The following is a 19,309-nucleotide window of genomic DNA, read 5'->3' on the forward strand; positions in this document are numbered from 1 at the left end:
CAGGCAGGAACAGATAGTCAACCAAATTCGGCTATGCCAGCAGGTCTTGCGTTCCGTCCAGAAGCTGGCAAGGGACTCTACCACTATGGCCCGGGAGACATGGGAGGTTTTGCTGCTCTTCCTACTACAGATTAATGACACTCTTCTTGCAGCTCCAACTGTTACAGGTTAGTAGCTTATTCCTCTTCACGCTGTGTAACTTATATCTTAAAGAACTCAAGTGGTTGTACGGTTAGGTTAACTTTGGTTTCATTCAACTACTGTGTGTGGTATTTTTATAAAATAGTGCAACAGGGTAAAAAATTGTCTGACTTCTTTAGTAACAATGGGCCTGATTCATTACGGATCGCAACTGCGATTACAATAGCGGTTACGCACACAGACTCGCTGCGATAGTATGCTAATCCACTGCGATCGCTATGCTGTCGCAGCACAACATAAGGACGCCCACTTTACCTTACATACATCCGTCATACTTAGCAAGACTGCAAAACCATCGGTAACATTGAGTACAATCGCAGCATCATGCACACTTGCACAAGCTCGAACCTTACTCAGGATTTGCTAACTTCATCGCACGCTAGAAGTACTCAAGTTGTGTATGGCATCGCAGTGCATAATATATGCACGCCCAGGCAACAGCGTTAAAACGCACTGGCACGCCTGCGTTTCGCCAGTCTCCTCCCACAATCTCAGTCCCAATCACTGGCTGGTTCACGCACACTCACTGCGATGCATGCACAGAACGCAACAATTGACCGATTGCGTGTGTAATCGCAGTTGCGATCAGAAATGAATCTGGCCCATTGTCAAATGTTAGAAAACACGAGTACGTACATTCCTTTGCAATATGTTTTGTCTTTGATATCTCAGGAGGTATTGCAGAGAGTCTAGCCGACAAACTAATAGGAGTCCTGTTTGAGGTCTGGTTTTTGGCTTGTACACGCTGCTTCCCAACACCGCCCTACTGGAAGACAGCCAAAGAAATGGTTGCTAATTGGAGACACCACCCAGCTGTGGTAGAACAGTGGAGTAAAGCCATTTGTGCTCTAACATCCAGGTAATAATCTTTGAGATGATCAGACTGGAATAGAAATACATTTTGTCTCTCTATTCAAACTTCCCATTTCATTCTTTCCAGGCTGCTACGGTTTACTTATGGCCCGTCATTTCCTCCCTTTAAAGTTCCAGAAGAAGATGCCAGTTTGATATCGGCTGAAATGGATAATGAATGTGTAACGCAAACCTGGTTCCGATTTCTACACATGCTGAGGTCTAATACAAAATGCTAAAGTTTTCTATAAATCTATTAACACTCCCAAATAATGGTCAGCTAGGTCAATTACAAGATGTCCTATTTCATGCTGAAATATTTTTAAAACTTCTATTGTATTGTTTTGAATGTCTTTCTAGTATAATTTTAACTAACTGGTTTATAGTAAGATGGACTTTTTTAATCCTTTACTATGTCTGGTTTCTGTTCCAGTAACCCTGTGGACTTAAGCAACCCAAGCATTATAGGAACAACCCCAAAGTTTCAGGAACAGTTTCTAAATGTGAGTGGACTGCCCCAGGAAATCAACCATTACTACTGTCTCAAACAGCTGCCTCAGATCTTTTTCCGTGCCATGCGTGGAGTCAGCTGCCTCGTGGATGCGTTTTTAGGTAATTCTGATATCTTGAATATATTAGACGCAGTATCCTGGCATTAAACCATATAGGATTTTGTCTAGCTTTTGCGATGGTGTTGATAAGTCAGTTTGCAGACACCACTATTTATCACATGCGGTTTAGGTTTTTTGTATTCTTCATAATGGTTTTTCTCATCAGAGTTGTTCTTTCAATCCTAGTGTGTGTGTGTGTATATGTATGTATGTATATATGTATGCATGTATGTGTGTGTGTATGTATATGTGTATATATATATATATATATATATATATATATATATATATATATATATATATATTAGTGATGTGCAGGCTCGGATAGGTTAGAGTTTGCACGTTGAGTTCGGATTTTTCCCTCCAAAAAAACGGAACTCCGAAAGAGGCTAAACGTCATCTTACATGGACGAACGTCATCATTCCTGGACTTTATTTGAAGCTCTAGCTCCCAGTTAAAAAAAAAAAAAGAGCTGCGCTTCTGATCATGTTTATGCTCGATATTTCTAGCTAGTAGCCATGTTTACTAGCCATGTCTAGCTAGTAAAAGCACTGCCCATTTAAGATTTTCCCCGTGCTGCTCCCTACCTTTGGAGACTCTCCCTATCAGACTCTCCAACTCTCTACATATCTTCAAACTGTCTCTCAAGACCCACTACTTGATCAAGGCCTTCCAGCACTCATCCTAACCCACCTCATGCTCTTTCCTCCCTATCTTCCCCTTCTGTGTCACACCTGTCTGTCTGCCCCTCCCCTTTAGAATGTAAGTTATCACGAGCAGGGACCTCTTCCCTCATGTGCTTCTCTTTACATTACATTTCTTCTACTCTTTACTCCCCATAAGGGCACCTAACACGTGACTGCCAACTCCCGGCTGCTTATTGTGAGTGCTTTAATCGCTATTGCAGCAATGTATATAAATTGTGTCCTTGTACTGCACTGTAATGTACTGTAAGTTACTTGTTTCTTGTTCACTTATTAGTTGTATGTACTATGTAAGGCGCTGCGGAACACTTGTGGCGCCATATAACTAAAAAATAATAATAAATATCGGGCATAAACACAATCAGAAAAAAACAGATTTTACAATGTACAGTACCAGTCAAAAGTTTGGACACACCTTCTCATTCAATGGTTTTTGTTCATTTAAATTCTTTTCAACATAGTAGATTAATACTGTACACATCAAAACTATGAAAGAACACACATGGAATTATGTTGTAAACAAAAAAGTGTTTAACACTTTTTTGTTAAACAAATCAAAATATGTTTTATATTTTAGATTCCTCAAAGTAGCCCCCTTTTGTTTGGATGACAGCTTTGCACACTCTTGGCCTTCTCTCAATCAGCTTCATGAGGTAATCTCCTGGAAGGGTTTTGAATTAACAGATGTGCCTTGTCAAGAGTCAATCTGTGGAATTACTTGCCTTCTTAATGTGTTTGAGACCATCAGTTGTGTTGTGCAGAGGTAAGGTTAGTACACAGTGGACCCCACTATTTGATTACTGTTGTAATCCATATTATGGCACCAACCACTCAACTCCGTAAAGAGAAATTACAGTCCATCATCACTTTAAGACATGAAGGTCAGTCGATACGGAAAATTTCAAGAACTTTGAATGTATCCTCAAGTGCAGTTGCAAAAACTATCAAACACTATGATGAAACTGGCTCTCATGAGGACCGCCCCAGGAAAGGAAGACCAAGAGTTACCTCTGCTGCAGAGGATAAGTTCATTAGAGTTACCAGCCTCAGAAACTGCTACTTAACCACATCTCAGATTAGAGACCACACAGTCTTCACAGAGTTCAAGTAGCAGCCAAATCTCAACATCAACTGTTCAGAGGAGACTGCGTGAATCAGGCCTTCATGGTCGTATTGCTGCGAAGAAGCCACTACTGAGGATGAACAACAAGAAGAAAAGAATTGTTTGGGACAAGAAACACAAGGAATGGACATTAAGACCAGAATTCTGTACTTTGGTCTGATCAGTCCAAATTTGAGATTTTTGGTTCCAACCGCCATGTGTATGTGAGATGCAGAGAAGGTGAGCGGATGGTTTCTGCATGTGTGGTTCCCACTGTGAAGCATGGAGGAGGAGGTGTGATTGTGTTGGGGTGCTTTGCTGGTGACACTTTGTGATTTATTAAAAATTCAAGGCACACTTAACCAGCATGGCTACCACAGCATTCTGCAGCGCCATGCCATCCCATCTGGTTTGCGCTTACTGGGACCATCATTTGTTATTCAACAAGACAATGACCCCAAACACAGCTCCAGGCTAGGTAAGGGCTACTTGACCAAGAAAGAAAGTGATGGAGTGCTGCGTCAGATGACCTGGCCTCCACAATCACCCGACCTAAAACCAATTGAGCTGTTTTGGGATGAGTTGGATCGCAGAGTGAAGGAAAAGCAGCCAACAAGTGCTCAGCACCTCTGGGAACTCCTTCAAGACTGTTGGGAAACCATTCCAGGAGACTACCTCATGACGCTGATTGAGAGAATGCCAAGAGTGTGCAAAGCTGTCATCCAAGCAAAAGAGGGCTACTTTGAGGAATCTAAAATATAAAACATATTTGATTTGTTTAACACTTTTTTTGTTTACAACATAATTTCATATATGTTCTTTCATAGTTTTTGATGTCCTCAGTATTAATCTTTGTTGAAAATAATTTAAATAACAACCATTGAATGAGTAGGTGTGTCCAGACTTTTGACTGGTACTGTAAATGTAAATAAATCCCATAGACTGCATCTCCTGGGTATGAGTTCAACCCACAAAAGTACTATTTTTGCTGCATGTTGGAGATAGGTACTTTTTAATGACTCTGGCAACAAGAGGTTTAAGTTCTTAAATATAAACACGTTGAATGCTTGCTTTTAGAACGGTCTTTTCTACTGCCGGGTATAAGGAGTGCTAGGCCGGTCCATTCCTAATAGGTCTGAGCTATGGTTCTCTTCTAAGAAGCTGTTCATTTGCAGGAAGCATAGGTTCACTTTGGTGATTTTACTTGGAACTCTAGCAGTTATATTTGCTGGTACTTTCAGTATCAATAGTACTAACGTGTTTGATGAGATCTATTTTCTTTTTCACACTGCTGGATATAGCATATTGGATACATTTAAAGGTTAACTCCATAATCTAAATAATGGCAAAATACCTAAGAGGAATTTGCTTATTCTTTGATACTTTCTCTGTTACTGATAATATTTCTGTTTTACAATTCTCTTAGAAATCATTTACATTTCAGGCAACATGGGTATATTCACCATGTTTTGTGCTTTGTCATTTGCCTGAAGTCAAATTAGTTTACCAAAGCGCTAATAGATTTCTCCACTATACTTTTGAAACCACAATGACAGAGAATGATGCCTGTGGCATGATCCACATCTAAAACCTGTCCCTTTTAAAGTTTCCCAACAAAATCCCTTGTTTAACAGAGTGAGGATCAGTTATACCCCTTTTCCACCTAAATTCCGGGTCTGACCCGGAGTTGGAACAAAGTTCCTATCCGGATCAGACCCGGAATTTTGCCGGTGCCGACTCGGGATATTCCCGAGTCAGCGCCGCTCACACCGCAGTCGGGTCTGCATAGACCTGGCTTTTGCGGAGTGAAAGTGGTCGCTTGGAGATGACTTCATCTCCAAGCGCCACTGAAGCCGGACCAATCGGCCGGCTAGCAGCGCACTCCAGGTCATCGTGACCCGGAGTGCGCTGCTCTCACAGCAGGGTTTCACGGGCTACGCCCGTGTTAAACCCTGCTAGTTACCTGGGTTGGATTGCCGGGTCACTCAACCCGGCGATCCAACTCTCTCCCCTTTTACACCAGGGAGCTGCTCGGGTTAACCCTTCAAAAACCCGGGTTTTAGCTTCGGTGTAAAAGGGGTATTAGTGTCTTAGTGTATCTGACCAAGGATTAATGCCAGGTAGGTCATTTGTTTTATTTTCAGTCTTGCGCTCTGTGTTTTTTTTTTTTTTTTTTTTGTCTTTTTTTTAAAGTCTTTATTTAAGTTGCAGTTTACAATTCTAATATTTTGCTCCAGAGAGCCAAGCAGTTGGTTGGAGGACTGAAAAGCCATGGCTCTGGCTGTTATATTGGGGACATAGTTTATTTTACTGCTTCAAATTCCACCTAACATATCTTTCTTCTTCAGGAGTTGCAGTCTTTAAGAACATTGGGTTGGATAGATTACACATATATGGTATCCAAGCCTCATCATTATTTGCACTTAGTTTGGTCCAAAAAATCTTAGCGACTGGTGTGTTAATAAATGCTGATTCTCTTTCGAATGTTTAGACAAAAATGCTAACCACCAAGCTGCTGTATTCCTTGTGTGCTATACAAGTCAGGTTGTTTGGTGTTATTTAATACAGTATAAAGTTGAAAATGGCAGTTTCTTAAATTTTTGTGTCCTTTTTTTTTTCTTAGCCCATGCCAACCAGTGCAAGTATATGCTAGTCCATGATGCACAAAACCCAGGAGCTAGATAGCCAATTCACATTAAAAATGGCTGCTGTCAATGGATATACATCTTGATCAGATATATTTAACATATAAAAAATAACATATGTAACAAATACATACAAAAAACAGATCCAAATAAATAGATCCAAATACCGAAACAATCGCTGCAGCGGCAATGATACTATACACTTCGTGTATAGTGTCATTGCTCCTGCAGCGATTGTTTCTGTATTTGGATCAGTTTTTATGCAGAGTATTTGTTACATGTGTTATTTTTTACATGTTAAATATCTGATCAAGCGCTCCCATACTTCATTATTTGTTCATTTTACAGGGGTTAGCCATCCCTATTTGGTGAGCTGCTTTTTCAGACAGTAATCACCAGACTACATTGTAGCGCCGGATTCATATATTTATATATTTTTTCGGATGTACATCTTCCCTGGATCCTTAAGATTCTGCCGACTTCTAAATTCTCCATTTTGGCTACCGCTGTTCTAGTCATCAGCAGTCTATGTGCAAACTTAGTGGGTTGTGTCAGCTGCCTTGTTTTGATCTAGCCAAAGCCTGTGTGAGGTCATCCGATTTTATTGTACTGCGAGATAATTTACAATAGTGCAGTGTTTCCCAAGCCGATCCCCATGCGCCCTTATCGCTCATTGTTCAGGATATCTTTACTCGTGCACAGGTAACTTACTCTTGTTGGCTGGGTCTCCACAGATACAAATCCTCAAATCTTCAGCTGTTAGGGATGCACAAGGACCAGATTTGTGAACACAGCAATAGATCTAAAGGAGGAAATAGAGGGATTCTGAGGAGTAGACGTGAAACAATGGCAACTGAATAGCAAGCAGCAAAGAAGCATTGCATATCACCATCATAGACACTAAGCCCTGTAACAAGAATAGTTTTGTACTTCGATCTTTTAATCAAATGGCTCCCAAACTTTTTAATCTTGCCTTCCCTGTAGTGAAAAAATTTCCATTGCCCTTCCGATAAATATGAATATTGTAAACAAAGCATTGCCAGACAAAGATCATGTTTATTGACTTCACATGGCATATATGCAAAACTACATATTTATCAGAAACATGTTCTTGTACGGTGGGAAGAGACTTTAGTGCTGACACACAGGGAAGAACAGGAACGGATCTCTCTTGCAGCAAGAGCTGTATATAATTGTTGATGACTTCAACATGTCATGTTACAGGATTTCCTGTGCCCATTGGGGGTGTTTGAACGATACTTACAGCAATCTGGTGTCCAGTAACAGTAAGTGTCTGTTCCAAGCCATTTCACTGGAACTCTGACCTGGATGTGCACTTTTCAAGCAAATGGCTACCATATTGTGCTGTTTATAAACTGACTCTGAGCACATTGACTATTGCCTGACAATGTAAATATGGCACAGGCAACTACTTAATATTTACAAATGCATTTGTATAATAATATATATATTTTTTTTTATAGGGTTACCCCTTTAAGAGAGAATCTCTGCCCCCCTCTCTTTTACAGTCATCAGTGGAGTTACACAGGGAGTTGGCAGACCTTTTTAGTTTTTAGTTTGACTAGAAGAGAATTAATGCAAAAAGTAAAGGGGCCTATCCATTAGGCGACCTGAAAAACTGAACGTCTAGCGTTCAGTCCTTCAGGTCACCGGGTGCGGTGCCCGCAATGAACGGCGTTCACTGAACGTCATTCAGTGCAGGAGACCGACCTCCTATGTGTGGACATGTGAACCTGACTATCGTCGTCAGGTTGACGAGCATGTTCCACAGATAGTCGTCGTCGGCAAGGACCCAGCGTGCACGCGCATCGCTGGTCCTTGCCGGCTATCCATTAGACGACTTTCTGAACGTTCCGACCAAAACCTCGTGGCTTTGGTTGGATCGTTCAAAAAGTCGTCTAATGGATAGGCCCCTTAAGATAGACCAATAGTAACAGTGTATTCTTTCCCCAGGCATAAGCTGCTTACTTTTTCATAGCACAGAAATAAAGGGGAATCTCAGAGAAAAACAATAATTAAGTATTGTTTTAATTAAAGTGTAAAAGAAATCTAAACATTTTTACTTACAGGACCAAGCAACTGTAAATAGGAGTTGCTTCATAGGAAAGCTCTATAGTTATTTCCTTTCTACATAATGGTCCTGTTATGCTTTCCTAGTGATACACACAAACATTTTGTATACAGCATATAAGTTTGCCTGAGCGATCTTGTGTTGCTGACCACTTATCTTGCAAGCTCACTATCGATGCAAACAATGACTTGTAAAACCTGGAATACTGCAGCTTCCTGGAAAAGCACAGGGGTGATTGTGCAGCATGTCCTAATCTTAAAGCATGTTTCCCATTTTGGATTTCACAGATCTGAATCACATAAAATATTCTGGTGCAGTTTTGGATGGGTGAAAGTTTCTAAAATCAATAAATAGAAATTTTATATTGTTTCTATTCCCAAAGGTGACTGTTTGTTTCTTTCTAAATAGCCATTTAATTGTTGTATTGGACAGTATTTCATTACATGCATTACAAGCGCTTCAGTCATGTGCTTACTACAACCAAATCACATTTCAAGTTACATTTATGAGATATTGTATGGGTGATTGGAGAGGGGATAACAAATGCTTCTCAAATAAAAAATCTTTGGGACTTTCTACATTAGAATGTGCATTATTAAAGCATCTTGTAAGTACTCATTTATTTATTTTATTCCTAAACAGTTTCTTATATAGCGCAGCATATTCCGTTGGGTAACAACAGACAGATATATAGATAGGAATTGAATTGATAGCATACCAAATCCACATAGTCGCTGTTTTTTTCATTGCAGATGAAATTTCTTTGTTAGCTGGTTACATTTGGGGAACTTTAGTCCCCTTTTGTGTTTTGGGGGGGATTAAGCTCAAAAATAAAGTTGCACATTACTGTTGTAACGGTATTAGAGAGAGAGAGCAATGATACTGAGGAGTAGGGTTTTGGACGGATGAGGCAATCTTTTACTAATAATAAGATTCATGTAAAAAGGGTAGTTCAAAAATGATCTTGTTTGTTTCCTGCTAGGCATCTCTCGCCCTAGGGCAGACAGCGCTCCACCAACTCCAGTGAACAGACTCAGCATGTCTCAAAACACAGCAACCAACACGACTCCTCCACACAGCCGAAGGCACCGCGCTGTCACTGTGAACAAAACCACCATGAAAACCAGTTCTGTAAGTGGTAAAGTTATTGCTTCTTATCTGGTAATTGTTTCCTTGGATCAGTGCCTTTCTTTTTCTTAAGGTTGTTTTGTTTTTTTTGTTTTTGTTTTTTTTTTAAAATGGACAGCCCCAAAAAAAAAAAATGCTACAAACACCTGGAGAGCGAGCGAGTGCAAAAATCCAATATTTTAATCCTCATAATGTTAACAAAAATGTTTTAATAACATAATGAGGCTGGAAATGTAGGTCAATGTAGGTTGAGTCCACTTAACCCAGCAGATTATAATGGAGCATTATACTAAATAAAGGAGATTTGGACTGAACTCAAGGTTTAAAGCCATGTCTTTTATAGACCAAGGGGTCTATAATGAGGCAAATACACCATGAAAATTATATCATTTTTTCCTATGCATGTGACATGCCATACATTATTTTTAAGTGAAAACCAAAAGGGAATTTCAATCTCATTTCAGTTCCTTCCAAGTAAGCTCTTCTTAGCAGACAGATTGTGAGATGATGACTTTGAGTCATCAGGCTCTGGAGAGGATATCTTAAGAGAAATATTCAGAGGTCCTTTGGTATATTACCTGTAACATTGCATTAAGGAGGTTGTGCACTTCAGCCTAGAAGAGAGAAATGTGGGAAGTAGGATGAATCTGAAACTGGATTCATTGCTTCTGGATAAGATTATATCCCAACTGACAAACTAAAGCTGGCCACACACTAGACCAACTTACATCCAACCAGCCAACTTGTTTATTGGTTGGAATGAAAATCTGGTAAGGAATGAAAGCAAATGACAATCAGCAATTTGCTCCCAAACGCCAGAAAATGAACAAAAACTGTTGTTTGAACAAATTGTTTAGATCAAACATTTAACAAACTTGTCTGACGACCATTTTCATCTGTTTTCTGGCATTTAGGAGCAAATTGCTGATCATCATGTACTCCTATTCCTTACCAGATTTTCTTACCAGATTTTCATTCCAACCAATCAACAAGTTGGCTGGTTGGATGTAAGTTGGTCTAGTGTGTGGCCAGCTTTAGAGTTCTGATCTAAATTTTCCAAAACTGTGAGATTATAATTTTCGGGCCTTTAGTGGAGCCAATAAATAACAGGACCAAATCATGGTTTTCATGAATATTTAAGGATGCATATTTGCCTATTCTAATGGATAAACTTGTTACACAGACTGATAATACAGTAATAGTTCGAAGTCTGTCCTTTTATTATATGGTATTCCTGGGAAAGATGGTCTCGACATTTGAAGACATGCAGGTTGTACTGTACTATTCAAGAGTGTTTCCGATCAGACTCTTTTCAAAATGGGACAAGTAACACTATCTGTGTTAGCGATTCTCTTTATCTATAAGAATGCATTGTTCGCTCATCTGTTGTTTGAGGGATGACAACCTTGACATGAACCTTGACATGGGGTGTTGGCCTCTGGGAATCAGTATGACATACTGCCGGACGTGAGCCCGGCGCATGTAATACCGATACCGGAAGACAGAAGAGTGAAGATCCCAACAAGGTAAGTAACTATACTATCCCAGGGTTTTGTTTTTTTTAAACCCCAAGTCCCCCCGGGAGCCCCTAAACCTAACCCCTCCCCCCGCACGTATGTCCGCTCCCGACATCCGGCTTACCTTTGTTCGGTATGCCGGGCGTTGGGGTTTCGGCGAGTAGATAATGATAGGCGTCGGGATTTCCACGCCTATCATTATTTCCATGCCGGGATTTGACAGTCTGGAAGCCGGCGGTCAGCATTTCGACCGCCAGCTTCCTGACTGCATACCGGCCTCTGAGTTCTTGGTGCACAGATCCATCTTTACTGAATCGGGGCAATTACATGACGCCTCTAAAAAGAAGACGTAATTACGTCATGCTAGGGGAGCATCTAGCAAAGTGAAGGGATACACTTCCCCAATGACCCCTCCTATTCCCTGGAGACATCTCTCCATCGCTGCTGGCACTGTTCACTGCAGAGTGACAGGGCAGGAGTTGCCTCACAACTTTTCCAGCATCAGGGAAATGTTCTAATTGCCAGGAAGGCGGTACACTCTCCTACATTAATCAGGTACATTAGGAGGTATGTGTTAGTGCATAGCTGTTTAGGCCTGTGAGAGATTAAGAAATAGTCACACAAAACTGAATTAATTTAAGTTTGGAGGTCATTAAGTTAAACAGTAATACTAGCTATTACCTTGTGTATGGCATTCCTGCCAACCTAGCAGGTACTCCAATATCTGTTTCAGTTTAATATCTAATAGTAATATTTTGTATTATTACGTTTATTGATCTCCACCCAAAACTGAAATTTTAACTTGAGTTGAAGTTATTCTTTTAATGTAATTCAGAGAGTAACACTTTTTGGTATCATTATTTTGGTCTTTGCCAATATCCCCGGAGTCCCCTCTTTACCTCTGAAATATTGGCTTTAGTCTGGCTTTTAACAAGTACTGTGTCGTATGGTCTATTTACACTCCTCATTAATGCCCCACTATCCCCTAAATACAGATTTTTGAGGAAATGTAATCAGCGAGCACAACCTGCCAAATCTTATTTTTACTATGTGGGCTTATAGGTCTTTTTTTAAACTCCTTGTTTCTTGCTTATTTTCTCAGGTAAATACAACACACAGCACAAAAGTTCAGCAGCATGCGTCTTCCACCTCCCCGCTGTCCAGCCCAAACCAAACAAACTCAGAGCCACGCCCGTTACCAGCTCCTACAAGACCCAAAGTTAACAGCATATTAAACTTATTTGGCTCATGGCTTTTTGATGCTGCTCTGGTTCATTGTAAGCTACAGAATGGAGTTAATCGAGATAGTAGTATGACAGGTAAGTTTCCAGAGTGTCAATAGATCTTTGTCTCATCCCAGAATACCCATATTTCCTACCTGCAAGATTATATTGAGTGAATGGGCAAGTGAGGGAGGGTTGGGTTATGTTATGATGTGTCAATAAATCTGTTCATTTTACCAACATAAATGAAATGAATCCTGTTTAAAACCCTCCCAGCTATATCCATTATACAGTGATTTCAGCAATAACTGAGAAGGAACACTGGGAAATTAACGATTACCAGGGGCATCCCACTGGGAACAGTTCAGTGTATAGAGAAAGTTACAAAAATGTATTTAATGTAATTATCCTGAGACACTCATTGGACTCACTGCACAACATTTGAAAAAAAAAACAAAGTGCAATGGCTCTCTGTAACCCATAGATATATTATCAACTTTTAGCAACCTAGTGTAGTCTGCTAGATAAAATTCATGACCCCTCCACTGGATCATGATTCCCCCCTGCCCATGACAGAGTACTCACTTGGGCGCCCGAGGGGGAGGGGGCAGGCGTTCCATGACCCAGCTGAGGGGGCGGCCCCTGTACCACCACCTGCGCTCTCCTATGATTATTATGAAATAATAAGCCCTTTTTATTTCTGGCCTTGTATTGAGCACATTGAACTGATAGGTGGTAGTGTGGTTTTCGCTGACAACAGTTCAAAGCATTTTGCTACTGATTTCTGGTTAGTGAGAACAGCTTTAGTTAAAATGCAGTTTTCTTCTCTGAAATGTAAACCGGTTATATTTCCATCACATTTATACAGTACTCCTCCAGGGTGACCCAATTTTCTTTATGGCATCTGAAAATCCTATGAGCATCTGTTGTTTTAGACACTTTTCTCAACAGCCTCATGTGGATATGGCTGGGATCAGTTTAATTCATTTCATTAGACTAATTATACCTTATTAAGTGAAACACAATCATCCATTAATTATTTACCCATTGTTGTGCACAATGTTTTCCAAACTCACACCTTACTGTTACACAGACCCCACCATTTGATTTCTTTTATTATTTATTTTAAAACAAATAAAATAGCAAACCTTCCTTTTTTAAATTGACTTTTTTACCATATCTTAAAGTACTTTCTTGTAACTACTTCTGTCCTTTGATTTCTTTCCATTTTATTTCTGTTATCTTGCAGCATCTTTTATCCAAATTCTCCTTTCTTATAAATCTTGTAAGTAGGAATCTGTAGCTTTTCCTCAATTGCGATCATCCTTTTCTCCTTTTTTTTTTTTTTTTTTTTACTTCCCCATAACAGCTCGCATTTTTTTTCGTTTCTTCCTAACATCTTTGTGGTCTTGTTGCTTTTCATTCTTGTCCTTCCCTTCTCCTTTTTATATATATATTTTTTTTTTTAGTTTTGTTTTATTCATCATTTTATGTTGCACTGTGGGGAGAAACATTTCATTCCTTCTGTTATGTCAGCCTGAATGGGAACGATTGTTGGTTCAAAGTCAAACAAACCTGTTTCCAATCTTCCCCATTTGTTTCATGTCATTAATGAAGGATTTTGCACTAACCATGGTTCTTTTCATTTCTCATTCGTTTAATTTGTTCTCTCTGAATGTACTGTTTGATATGTGTGCATGAAGTTTATTTTATTTCAATAGATATTTCAATGTAGTTTGTTGCTGTAACCTGCATCCAAAGTAGAAGTCGCTCATGGGAAAAAATGCATAAAGATTTGTCCTTTTGTTCCTGGAAACCTGTCTTCTCTCAATTTTTTTTCTATTTTTTTTTTTGTAGTCATTCTTTTTAGTATTAGTCATGGCTATAATCCACTTGATCAGTTGTGGCAAAAATATGATCTGCTTATACAGCTGTTTTTGCTCGCATTTCACTAAAATTATCTTAAAACTGAGTTAATGGTTTGTACACTTTTGTACTTTATACTTCCCCCGCCCCCCCTTATTTTGCATTAATATACACTTGTTTCATATATAGGAGGAAATTCAAAGAAAAAAATAGATTGAGCCTGTAGATATAATCATTACCACTATAGGTCAATTTTAATACATTTTATTGCACTAATGCACAATATTTAAACCTAAAACCATCAATAAATCCTTCAAAAATAGTCTGAAAAATCTCATGAAACGGCATGAAGCTAGGTGATATTAATAAACACACCTATAAACTTGATGAAGCTTGGAACAAATATCTACAAGCCGTAAATATAGCGCTCCCTCACTGTGTACTGGCAGTAGGGAAAAATAAAGAACCACATTCTTGAGTGCTCCCTTGTAAGGAATTGCCCATGAAGGAGGATGGTAACATCAATAAACTGCCTGGGAACGAATGTCTATAAGCCGCATGTGCAATTGTGCAGCCCTCCCCTGTTTGGTTAGAAACACAGCAGCCTGCAGTCTGACTCAGCAGACCACATATGGGAGTGATGCTGTTATAACCTTGTCTGTCTGTGCATATGCATCTTGCCCAAAATAGCAGTGTTCAGTCAGTGGGCAAGATGGTACACAAGACTTGTCCATATACTGGTGTTCATTCAGTGGGCGCAGCACATTGAGGGGTGAGAAGTGCAGCCAGGACCTATAGGTGTTTTATCTAACAAACAGTCCAGTGTAAGCGATCTAGACAGCCTTTTCTCTTGCACTTTTGGAGGGAATTGCAATTTGCCATTCTGGAACAGCAAACCGCATCCATCTACATTTGCCTCACACCCCATAGAGGAGCACAGGAAAACATGGAATGCCGGGGCTATTGTTATTGGCTGATATGTGACCAGTCAAGCTTGGTGGCAAAGGCGTTGCAACACTTCGCTCTGAATTTAATTCACTCCACAGATTGGAGGCAAACCTATTGTTAACTGAATCAATATTCGTTAGAATACAGCTATTTACTTGGAATTAGTGACATCACTCAGACTGACAATTGATACAGCCGGCAAAATGGCTCTCAACTCTTTGTTTGACTGATTTTAACATTTTGTATTGGCATACTGTTTGTTCAACAAGGAAATTGAAAGAATGGTTTTCCATGAGACTAGTAATCACATCATACTTGTCTTCACAGACTGGGCAGTCCGTCTGATCCTGCATGGAATTAATAAATCCTTCTACATATTTTGGTTCATGTTAAATGACGCTGAAGAGAGCAGTTAAATAGACATGAAGTGAAGTTCATGTGCACAAAGTGTCACTTTAGGGTTTGTGTGTATTCTGCTGAGATTATCAATAAGCAGTGACCCTCTACCTATGTTACAGATGATCACAATAATCAGGGCTGTCTTGAGTATGTATCCAAGTCCTGAGTTCCTATTAGAGTATCAGTCAGGAATTATATGCAAATCTTCATTATATGTCAGAAATGCACCCCACCTTATCACAGGAGCTGTTTGTAAAGCACTATTGTGTTGCTTAACATTTGTGTCTATTGCAAATTGTTGATGGTTCATTTCATTATAAAAGCTGCAAGTTGACTCAAGCATTAAAGATAATACATATAAAACAAGTACGTGGGAGGTCCTGACATGAGACAGATGGTAGAAAGGACTCTGCTCATAAGACCTTACATTCTAGAGGGAGGGGGCAAAGCGGAGACAGCAACAGCAAATGGTATTATGGGTGGAAGGGAGCAGTATCAGGGGGAAATAGGATAGTATGTAGGGAACAGATGGGTCTTTAGAAAGGGCTTGATGGATTGAAATTTTGGGGACAGTCAGATCAAGCGGGATACATAGTTACATCAGTGAGGAGCAGAATGGGAAAAGTCTAGGGGGTTTGAGCTAGAAGTGGTTACCAGAGGGGAAGAGTGGCATACATCAGAGGCACATATTAGTAGTTGAGTCACTATGCATCTTGTGATGCGGTCATGACGGGGGAAAGTCATTGGTGAGGCCTTTAGGTGACTGTGAGCAGCGTTAATTTAATTCTGGAGGTAATGGGGAGCTTGAGTAGTCTTGCCAATGCACATTCAAAATGCATTGCACAGGATTAAAGACTGGTTAATAAAAGGCCAGTAGTCAAGGTTGGAGATAATGAGGGAATGCTGACTGGATTTGGCTATGTCCTAAGTAAAGTGTGTAACCTAACAAAGGGTGGTGGACACTCTGGGTGCAGGACTAGGACAACTCTGCGGCTTGTGGAAACTGTCCTTTCACTAAGTTACCCAAATATAGTCTTCTAGTAAACCATAGTTGAGATCCACTCTAACGCTGAGAAAGTATAGAGAATGGCGATAGGTGTGGGTATAATGGAAGACAGTGTAATACGAATGTGTAAAAATCTATGTACCCCTGTGAATAGGGTTGGAGACGGGATGTAATGTAAAGGAATTAATTAAAGGACACTTAGTTATGCAAAAGTTCGTACAGCATTAAATTATATGTTGGTCTATTGAAATGCAGATGGGAATAGTAGTCCATAATGCATAGATAAACAATCAGAGAGATTTCAATTGAGGGTTATTGTCAGTATTATCAAAGCCGGCTCTAGGGGTGTTCGACCAGTGCGGCTGCACAGGGGCGCCACCAATAGAGGGCGCACCCCTCCCCAACATCCCGATTTCAGCATGACAGTACTGTCCCGCTGTTCCACCTGTGGGCCGAAGCGGCTTGCAGGTGGACAAATCGGGAGGTTGGGGACCCCCACCGTCCTGCGGCGGTGCCGGACCCCCGAAGTGTGAATGGATGCCGCGCGCATGCACGCGGCATCCATTCACTGACGACAGAGTGCTGGGGTAAGCCCAGCCTGATGTTATTTGGAAGCGTGCCATGTGGGCACGCCTCCAAATAACGTCACGCAGAGGGCATGGTCTATGGAAATGAGACCCCTCCAATTTCGGTCGAGCGTGGCGATTACAGGGCGCTATCTACCGGGCCGGCACAGAGTGCTCAGACCCCTGGAGCCGGCTCTGAGTATTATGCCTAAAAATTTAAATCCTTACAGCAATATACTGGTGCAATGGAACAATAGTAGATGTCTATATATCGACTCAGGATGATATTCCATCTTATCCTTATGCATAAAAAAGTATCAGTCATATGAACAAAGCATCATCTAATCAAATGGTGAAAAAAGCTTTTAACATTTTATTTATATACGATTTTCCAATAACTAATCTCAAAAGCAATCAAATTACCCTCAAACCTGAGCGACACAACATAAATGCATAAAATTACCCTAGGAGAGGGAACACATAACGCATAAGCAGGATTCCGAACAGGTACCTAGTCCTTGGATTTCCGTAATTCCCAAGGGGTCATTCACAGGATCCCAATGCTTGTTGGGGGATCTAGTTCTGGTCTAGTGGGTGCACACATCAACAACCGATGCGTTTTGACTGGAGCGGTCTTCATCAAGGATGTAGCCAATCTTTTCACCATTTTCTCATTATTAATAGTGTGTAACCTGCCAATATTTAGAAGGAAGATGTAATGAGACTGCGTAAGGGACTGGATGTTTGGAGTGAAGTGGATGGACGGAGTCGGTGACACCAAAGAAGCAGGCATGCCTAGTGGTATGGAGATGGATAGACAGATGAATGAGGAGCTATGCTTTGGATATTTTGAGTTTGACATAGCATTGGGACATGCCGTTACTAAAGTATTAGTATGTTATCTATCATCTTGCTTGATTTTGTGAGCATTTCACAGCTGTCAAGTACTATTATACACTCAATCTTCATAGCCAGCATTGTTTGTTTCATTATATATAGGAAAATCCCCACCAGTTAGCAGATGTTTTTGCAGTAATAAAATTCTGCTATTTTCAAGGGTGCATTCCTTGAATATTTTGAAAGAAGCATTACCTGTATCTGTAGCCCCTTACATATTTCTATTTTTGTTTTTTGCTTCAGTAGCCTAGGCTGAGTAGATTGCATGTATTAAGTTCATGTATTTGGTAAGTTTTATACCATAGCTCCATGTATATAAACAGAAGTACAGCAGCTTTCTTTATATCCCTGCATAACTGTTTATAAACAATGGACAGAACGGTGTTGGCACACTGCAGAGAGCACTGATCTTATCCACTCCTTATTAACAGCCTGGATGATCCAAACATGGTTTCAGGAACCATAATTGTACAGTGGGGGAGATGGATTATAACGAAACTCATCGCTCCACTATAACTCTTCCTGCTTCGCCTCTTTACTGAGGCAAAGCAGGAAGCACTACCAGTTATATGTATGAACATCTCATCTTCCAGAGAACTCCCCCCTCCAGCGATCCTCGTCTGAGCACACCGCTCATCAGCCAAGTGCTGATGCGCTGTGTTTCACCTCCCAGCCGGCTCCACTGGGCATGCGCAAGATCTTGCGTGCAGCCCAGAGCCGGCAGCCGGCCCTGCTGTCTGAATGGTCAGTGCCACTGATATTTCATATAGTCCCAGCACATAGTGACAGGGGCAGTTAGTTGGATAAATATATGGGATGGCTTCTGTAGAATAAATGGATTAGCTGCTCCATCTCAGCAAATAAGGAGTTAGATAGTGCTGGCGAATGTCATGATCATTATCTGTGTGTAATTGTACCCTCAGTCAACTACAAATACTATGGCTTGCATAGGTGTATATGTCGCTGGTCTGCATCAACAATAATGCAAGTGCACTTGTGGTGTACTTGGTCTACATTAGGCCACTCCGTCTTGCCCTTATAAGACACAAGCATCAGATTACTACAAATCTGCATATGCGAGTGTCCTCTATTGTGGGCCTGTGCAGAACTTTTTTGTGTATTTTACCCTGCGAAAAGTGGCCTAGGTCCATCTCCGCATTAAACCTCAATGTCTACATTCAAGAGAATAATGCATAATAGGATATATTCTATGAAGTCCTTCAGGTAAAACTAGTTGGTGCAGCAGTGTCAGTAGGATAAAATTATTTTTGTGTTCCTTGGATACAGAAGACCAGCTGCAGACACTTCATTCAGATCATTTTTCATCTACTTAAAACATAAACCGTAAATCATGCCTGTGCGACATAGAGCAGCCTTGTAATTAGGACTTGGTCAGTTCAGTTGTCAAGTTCATATGACCCTGTGTGCGTTTGAGGATATCCCTATAATTTAGCATTCAATAATGTACAAATCTAACTCTAAATGCACCATCTAATGCCTATAATTGACAATCTATAACATTGCAGCACATTGGGATTCAAAAAAAAAACA

The 19,309-nt window shown here is 40.4% G+C and overlaps 1 protein-coding gene across 5 annotated transcripts in view; it reads left to right on the plus strand.

Moving 5' to 3' along the window:
* Positions 1–19,309, plus strand: part of RALGAPB (Ral GTPase activating protein non-catalytic subunit beta) — a 99,862-nt gene that overhangs the window by 19,787 nt on the left and 60,766 nt on the right. For 3 of the 5 annotated variants that reach the window (XM_088480664.1, XM_088480661.1, XM_088480662.1), the window contains exons 4-10: positions 4–167; positions 874–1,060; positions 1,142–1,273; positions 1,487–1,665; positions 9,191–9,339; positions 11,956–12,172; positions 13,326–13,361. In XM_088480664.1, coding sequence (XP_088336790.1) covers positions 4–167; positions 874–1,060; positions 1,142–1,273; positions 1,487–1,665; positions 9,191–9,339; positions 11,956–12,172; positions 13,326–13,361 — 1,064 coding nt within the window. The remainder of the gene's footprint in view (positions 1–3; positions 168–873; positions 1,061–1,141; positions 1,274–1,486; positions 1,666–9,190; positions 9,340–11,955; positions 12,173–13,325; positions 13,362–19,309) is intronic. The other 2 variants (XM_088480663.1, XM_088480665.1) reach the window with 1 other exon arrangement.

Source organism: Taudactylus pleione, unplaced genomic scaffold (assembly GCF_031769625.1).
Source record: "Taudactylus pleione unplaced genomic scaffold, aTauple2 ptg000256l, whole genome shotgun sequence".
NCBI lineage: Eukaryota > Metazoa > Chordata > Amphibia > Anura > Myobatrachidae > Taudactylus > Taudactylus pleione.